The sequence below is a fragment of the Mastomys coucha genome, unplaced genomic scaffold (assembly GCF_008632895.1).
Source record: "Mastomys coucha isolate ucsf_1 unplaced genomic scaffold, UCSF_Mcou_1 pScaffold23, whole genome shotgun sequence".
In the NCBI taxonomy this organism is placed as follows: Eukaryota; Metazoa; Chordata; class Mammalia; order Rodentia; family Muridae; genus Mastomys; species Mastomys coucha.
In genome coordinates, this window is record NW_022196906.1 from 81,054,055 (window position 1) to 81,062,007 (window position 7,953).

Consider the following 7,953-nt stretch of genomic DNA (forward strand, 5'->3'; position numbering starts at 1 on the left):
AGAAAGAAAGAAAGAAAGAAAGAAAGAAAGAAAGAAAGAAAGAAAGAAAGAAAGAAAGAAAAGAGAAAAGAAAAAGAAAGAAAGGAAGGAAGAAAGAAAGAAAGAAAGAAAGGAAGGAAGGAAGGAAGGAAGGAAGATGAAAATTAAAAGAACAACAAGAAGGCCAGTTAGCCTTTCAAGATTGGTCATAGGCAGTAATAAGTAACCCTGACTGGATCAGCAGCAGCGAATGGGCTAAGAATGGTGGGCCCAACAGATTTAGGAAAAACTGACAGACAGAAACAAAACTACAAGACAGACATCAAGTAAGTAGGTTTATTGCTTGAGAAACCATAGGATGCCAAAGGCCAAAAGTACTTAACCCAAAAGGAAAGTGGGTTGAGAAGTAGATGGTTTCTGATGAGTAAATGAAATTTCCAGCTGGAACAGTCATGCATTACACTAATGGCATCCTGTCAAGGAGAGACAGTGGTGCTGCAGTGGTAACAGAAGATCAAGCCTCCTCATGATGCCCTGGTCATCATAGCTGAAGACACTACAGGTTCACACAATGACACTAACTCATGTTACATTATCGCACTGCTCAGAATGTGTCCTACCTAGGGCCAAACACTAACCCATGGAAGACCCTGGAGTGAAGCTGCTATAACCATGTATTTAGAGTAGGGCAGAAGCCAGCAGCCTTGGTGATGTGTTGACCATCTACTGTTCTTTTAAAATGCAGGAAATTCACATCAAATTTCATTTCTACTTCTTTAGAAGATTGACTATAGTTGAGAGCAGCTGGCCCAGGCACTCTTCGAAGTCTTTCACCTGCTGTATTGATATACTTCTCTGCCCAGAGCCTGCAGGAATTTGAAGTGGTTTTCAAAAGGCTGGAAAAATTTAGCCACTAGTGAGATGGACAAAAACAACTTCCATGAACCCCAGACTCGTGGTCGGCAGTGTGGTCGGAGACTGGTTCTCTAGCAGACGTTGGAAAAACAAATAGAAGCAAATGCCCCATCAACCCAGAAAGGCTCTCCTTCAATGTGTAAGGACAGAGGTCTGTGAAGCAAGATCATGATGAACGTGTCAGACAGGGTGCTAAGACGACTACTGCAATGACAGGAAACATTCTTGCCTGTTCCAAGAGCCAAGCAGACACATTCCATTTCATACGTACTGTCTACACAACAGAGAGTTACTGATAAAGATTCTCTCCATACCTAAACTCTGTCAGGCTCATCTGAGCACAACCATACATCAAGTGGGCCTTGAGGTGGGAAGCCTAGCCAAAGGAAGTCGGTCCCTGGGGGAACCCATTTTTCTACCTTCACTTCCTGAGTGACCCTATGTCTCCAGCTGCCTCACACTCCTCCTGCTACACCTTTCCTACTGTGGGGCTATCTGCCTTCACACTGAGGCAGAATATGCCCTTCCTCCCAAAGGTGCTTTCCAGGTCTTTGACCATCACAATGAAAAAATCTAGGGGCAATATTACACAACAAATATTAGGGGTTTGTTTTTGAAAGACGTATCTCCAGGCCCTTAAGTGTCCATGAATTACAGATGTGACTCAATTAGCCTTTCAAAAGATTTGCATTTATTATAAGCTCTTGGGATTCACAGGGTTTTGATATTGCCGCAAATGCTCCCAGGTAAAACCCTCCCTCCCTCTCACACCAGAGATGCCAGAACCTTTTGATCCTAGCCGCCATCACCTGGACAGTGGCATCCCAGCCGCCATCACCTGGACAGTGGCATCCCAGCCGCCATCACCTGGACACTGGTATCCCAGCAGCCATCACCTGGATACTGATCATTTTGTAGTAACATTATTTTTCTCAGAGAATTATCTTACCACACTACACAGAAAAGACCCAAAACAAGATGATGAGATACCTTCATAACTTCCTCCAGGTATCGTGTGGAACTTCCATTCGCATATGCTGTCTGTACAACACCGATGTTCAGACTTTCTCCAATCTAGAAGGAAATAGTGACACTCACAATCAAAGGCATGGGAGCTCTGAGAGTTGTAAAGACACTAGAATCTGCCAGTTTTTTCTGGCTTGGTTTAGGCCAAAAAAAAAAAAAAAAAAAAAAGAAAAAGGCATTCTAAATGGAATCATTTACTACCAGGAAAAAAAGTCTAAAATATCTGCAAGCACTGCTTTACTGTGAATCCTCTTTAAGACAATCTGTGGATCTCTGTAAATTTTTAATAAGCCTTTTCCAGATTGTAATTTCCAACTATAGTTTTATACTAGGTTCAAGGAGATTTCAAAAAGAGGAAAAAATAGATTACTAAACTTGTTGTAATAACAGTAATAATTATATCAGGTATTATTTGTTATAATTTTATACTTTATTCTCAGTAATGCATGAGTCATCAGTTTTAAAGAAATCAAAACTTCACAAAGCTCCATGGTAAAGCCAAGCCAGTATAAAGAAAAGAAGCATGCATATAATCATCTAGAATATTCTCTTTACTGCAGTTAAAGCCAATGCCCCTATGTTGAAATGGCTGCAACTGCCACTTGATTTTGTTTTCAGGCCACAAATCTCAGGAACTTGCCATACCCAGTGGTGCTGAGACACTCAAATGACTATAATGCACAAGTGCTCCCCAGCCCCCGACACACACCTTACCTCCAACAGTAGCTCTTTAAGGAAACTGCTAATTAATGTCGCTATCTTGTCTCCATCTATGAGATGAAAATGACCAGCTGCATCACAGTAGTAATACACGATCCTGTCTGCATCCCCATCAAAGGAGCAGCATCTTTCACCAGACTTCATTGCCATTCCTAGCACACAGGAGGATTTAAAGTGCACTTCAGACTAAGAAATGAGAATAAAACTCACTACATAAAATATAAGATTTTTCTCTAACACTCTTAACTATTTTTTCAATATAGCAGATCAAAATTAATATTATATGCTACAGTACAGCACACCCATTATCTCAAGTGATGTTTTAAAAGATCCCTTCCAAGTAACAAACCAATGCTCCAGTTTTAAATACTAATGTCCACTTGGCCTACTGGTACTCTTTTTGTAGCCCAGGCTGGCTGCCCAACTCAATAGCCACCTCCCTGAGTGCTGGGATTAAAGATGTGTGCCATTTGACAAGCTTCTGGTACTGGTTTTGCAGGTCAGGGTCTTGCAATGCAAACTAAAAAAAAAAAAAAAGGCACTCGAATCTATTCACGCTGAAATGTGCTATTCTACTAAAACAAATTTTTATTAACCAGTTGGTTTGGCTAGGCAAGTTTCCCATATAATTTTTTGAAAGTTACAGAGATTTCTAAACATAACTTAGAACCATGTTGTCCTTTACATATGAAAAATAAAAATCAGAAACAGGTAAGTTATGAGCTTTAATTTTTTTGTTGTTTTGTTTTTTGAAACAGGGTTTCTCTGTGTAGCCCTGGCTATCCTAGAACTTGTTCTGTAGACTGGGCAGGCCTCGAACTCAGAGATCTGCTTGCCTCTACCTCCTGAATACTAGGATTAGAGGCGTGGACCACCACCGCCCAGCTGGTTTAACTCTAATAGACATATTTTATCTGCTTATACAAACTAACAAGAAATGCTAATAAGTAGGGCCACAGATTATAATTTCCATGAGTTCACTGAGGATTTCCATACATTCACTGAGACTTCAACTATTATATCAGAGTTATCAGAAAATCTTGCTGTCCCTTAGCAAGACAAGACAGCAGCGGAGAAACAAAGACAGAAGAAGCAACTGGGATGCCTAAGAAAACCCTGTTATGTTAGCCTTGCTGCCTGCAGGTCCAAACACAGCCTGTTGGGGAGGGACACAAAGAAAGCCACAGAGGGGCACAACAGTCCCCACAAGTGAGGCAAATGCTGGACAGCTGTAGAGTGGGGCAGCTCATTTGTAATGTGAGGGGATAGATGGTTGATGGTGTGTGGAAAGCAATCAGTTATTCAACAGAGAAGTAAAAATGCAACTGAACACAGGCCATCTGCAAGCCAGGCCAGCTTAACAGAGAGCATCCTAGACTGTAGCAGGGTACTTCACTGCTTCACTACAGTTAAAACCTCAACCTACTTCTTCCTAATCTTCCCATGTGGGAAACACTGAGTCCGTGGAGGATTACAAGGCACCCTTCTACTCCCTTTCTAGGGAGTCTAGAGCAGACAACACGAATGGTAAGCTACTTACCACTGCTGCCTGAGGATCAGGGATTCTCAGGGTGCTCCCTGGATGTGAGCCACTGGCAAAGCCTGATGGGAATAAGGAATTTCCACCCCAACGCAGCCCACCCTGGACAGACTAAATGAGAAAGGGGGCAGGGCCATCTGTGTGTGACGGGGCACTTGATTCTGAGGAGACCTCAGTTTTGAGAGCTGTCAGTCTACAATGCTGTTTTCTGCCTGTCCCTTCACCAGGAGCCGACCATGATTTGAATGGCATTTGTGAGTGGGAAGATTTCTAAGGATCCAAAGGAGGCAGAGGCAGGACAAGTGGTGTTGACTCTTCACTCAGAGGTAGCTTAGCTTTTAAGAGACATACCCTGCTGCTACGACATACCCTGTGGGGGTTTCTGCTGGCTTTTCACAAAGTCAGCACCGCACAGGTGATTGAGCCTCCCTTCAGTCCCATCATTAAACAGCAGAACCGACAGGCCCTGGGAGAAGTAGTGTTCCATTTCTTTTAGCTTCAAGGCCCCTATGCCGTTAGCACAGTCAACTTTAACCAATCTCTTTACATCTCCACTGCAGGAAACCTTTAATAAAAAAAAGACAAAAGGAAGGAAAACATCAACTGGCCAAACTGGATGCATGCATGCATGCATGTATGTATGAAAACATCCTCTATTATTTCCACGTACATGTGTAATTTAACTCAGAAAACATGTACATACAGTCAGGAATTACATAACAAATAAAGCTGAACAACCCAGCAGCAGTGTCACTGAATGAACATCTTACAGGCAGGAAGCTACCATCTGAACTAAGCCCCAGTGCAGCAGGACCCACTAACGTAGGAGTCCTTAACAGCCATTTAACTGTGCGAGTGATCGTCTGATTACACTAGCCAGTCTCTGCAAGCATGATATCACCAGGCATATTTGTGGATAGTTTTTGTTTTATAATTGTTAGACTTTCATCAATCACCACACCAAAACCTGAGTTCTCTCTTTTTTTTTTTTTTTTGGTTTTTCAAGACAGGGTTTCTCTGTATAGTTCTGGCTGTCCTGGAACTCACTCTGTAGACCAGGCTGGCCTCAAATTCAGAAATCCGCCTGCCTCTGCCTCCCAAGTGCTGGGATTAAAGGCATGCACCACTGCCGGGCCAAAACCTGAGTTCTCTGAGAACCAGTCAGTGGATCCCACCCTGCATATTGTCTCTAGGCTTCACAAGCCAATCTACCTAAAAGAGGGTCCTTCCTACCAGTATTTTCTCAAGTCAGTGGCATCTACACCATGATCAGTTTCATCCAGTATACACTCACCAGTGCACACAGATCAGAGGCTAACAGTGATCCATCACATTTGGTAAACTATGTAAACTGGGCTGTTGGCCAACAGAATTACTTTATTCACCTGTTGACATTCTAATCACAATGGAAAAATGTCTCACCTGTTTTGTAAGTTCTATAAAAGCCTTGGAGAGTTTCTGGCAGTAGCCTTCTATTGTGGCCTGTCCATACCGGCCCCCGGAATTCCGGCAATACACCATGTAGTGCAGCTGAGGTGTGGTCAATAGGCCATAATCTGCCACACACACAAAAGACATTCCGCTCGCTCACGTCTTATGAACAAAAGCAGCTCACTTGATAAGAATGTTATACCCAACCAACCCCCAACCCCCTGAGAAAGGGTGGCAGTGCTGGTGACACTGTCAGAAACAGGACTCGGGCCTTAATAGACAGACGGCTGTTATGGGGTAAAGGAGCCAGCCTAAAGGGTGGGTTTCTGCTTACTACAAAAGCAGATCTCCTGAGGAGGAAGAGCTTGCCAGGAACCTCCACTAACCCTCCTAGAACCTGCCTTTACCTTCCACAAAGGTAATCTCCTGGAGCTCAGGAACCTAGTTCCAGCTCAGATCTCCACCCTACTGTCTGTAATACAAGATCTGATTGCTTTTCCGCCACTTTGCTCTTCTTTCTCTTCCCACCACCACCAATCCCAACCAACCTCTACCCCATCCCCAATAAGCCTCTCTTTCTACCCATAAGTTTGGTGGTTCAATAGTCTGAACTATGGCTCTCAGAGTATCCTGAACCAGGACCTCAGAAAACCAAAGACAATACTTTCAAAGTACCCAGATGCACAAATATCCCCTGATACTGTGATAGCTAATGTTTTCAGTTTTAATTACTATGGTTAAGAACTCTATAAAGCAAAAGGGCTCTAACTTGTTAAGTTCCACTTTCCCAAGGACAGATAACTTCCCAGAGTGCTCAGGGCTCTTCATGTAATTGCATGGTCTGATACAATTTTAATGAAACTGTTGTTCGTGTAAGATAACAAACATTTCTGTACACAACCTTGCTTGTCCCATAGCATGAAAGCAGGAGGTATGTAGCCTTCTGGATTTTGCCTTTATAAACCAATTTATATGGGTGCTACAGCTTGGGATTTCCAAATCTCAGGTATAGACGTGGTGCCAGTATATAAATAAAGTTTCTTTTCTTAAGGTGTACTAATGGTCAGGCTGATGAATCTCTGAATGACACCAGACCCATAACAATAGCATAAGGACATGTACCTGACCTGCCTGATCAACCTAGAAAGGTAAAAGCTATTTTTCATAGCTCTAGCCTTAACCAAATCCTGAAATCCTTTGAATTCAAGAAAGGTTTCAGGCTTTCCCATTGCTCTCCCAGTGCTCGTGTCTTCACCCGTTCTTAGAGAGCTTACTGCACACTCCCTGGTCTCTCTTCCTTTGACTTTCCTTCTCTATACAACAGCCAGTGGAGGCTTGCAACAGTTTGTACATGCTTGGCCTAGGGAGTGGCACTATTAGGAGGTGTAGCCTTGTTGGAGTAGGTGTGTCACTGTGGACTAGGGCTTAAGACCCTTGTCCTAGCTGCCTAGAAGCCAGTCTTCTCCTAGCAGCCTTCAGATGAAGATGTAGAACTCAGCCTATACCATGCCTGGATGCTGCCATTCCCACCTTGATGATAATGGACTGAACCTCTGAACCTGTAAGCCAGCCACAATTAAATGTTGTCTTTAGAAGAGTTGCCTTGGTCATGGTGTCTGTTCACAGCAGTAAAACCTTAACTAAGACAAGGCTTAAAGTAAAAATGGCCACATTATTCTTGTGTATAAAATCCCTTACTTAGGCTCTGCTACTCTTGGGACAGAACAATGGAGGAGGCTGAGAGGTGGGGCTGTAATGTTCTACGGCAGTGGTTCTCAACCTTCCTACTGCTGTGACCCTTTAATACAGCTCCTCATGTTGTGGTGACCCCAACCATAACATTATTTCATTGCTATTTCATAACTGAAATTGTGGTACTCTTGTGAATCATAATTGTCAGTTTTGTGATGGTCTTAGGCGACCCCTTAATAATAAGTGACCCCTGTGAAAAGGTCACTTGATACCCCCACACACACCCCACACCCCTATAAAAGGTTTAGACCAGATTGAGAAACGCTGACCTAGATGATCCAGCAATCTAAATTCAGGTTGGTATAGGAAACAATATTTTGAACATAAAGAGACCCTCCTGTAACAGACTAAGGACTGACCAAGTGACCAATCAGAAGCAGCATGGTGAGAGAGCACACAGCTCAAATCAGAACAGGATTTGCAACCATGTCTGAAATGGATCTAAGCATACCCATTAAGTATGTGTTACTTTTGAAATTTAAAAACAATTTCTTAACGATTAACTTAAAACTACATACCATGGGGCTGGAGAGATGGCTCAGTGCTTAAGAGCACTGACTGCTCTTCCAAAGGTCCTGAGTTCAAATCCC

The 7,953-nt window shown here is 43.0% G+C and overlaps 1 protein-coding gene across 1 annotated transcript in view; it reads right to left on the reverse strand.

Moving 5' to 3' along the window:
- Pgm3 (phosphoglucomutase 3) overlaps positions 1 to 7,953 on the reverse strand; it is an 18,450-nt gene that overhangs the window by 6,244 nt on the left and 4,253 nt on the right. The window contains exons 5-8 of the mRNA XM_031345718.1: positions 5,603 to 5,736; positions 4,550 to 4,745; positions 2,635 to 2,792; positions 1,885 to 1,968 (exon numbers count right to left, since the gene is read on the reverse strand). Coding sequence (XP_031201578.1) covers positions 1,885 to 1,968; positions 2,635 to 2,792; positions 4,550 to 4,745; positions 5,603 to 5,736 — 572 coding nt within the window. The remainder of the gene's footprint in view (positions 1 to 1,884; positions 1,969 to 2,634; positions 2,793 to 4,549; positions 4,746 to 5,602; positions 5,737 to 7,953) is intronic.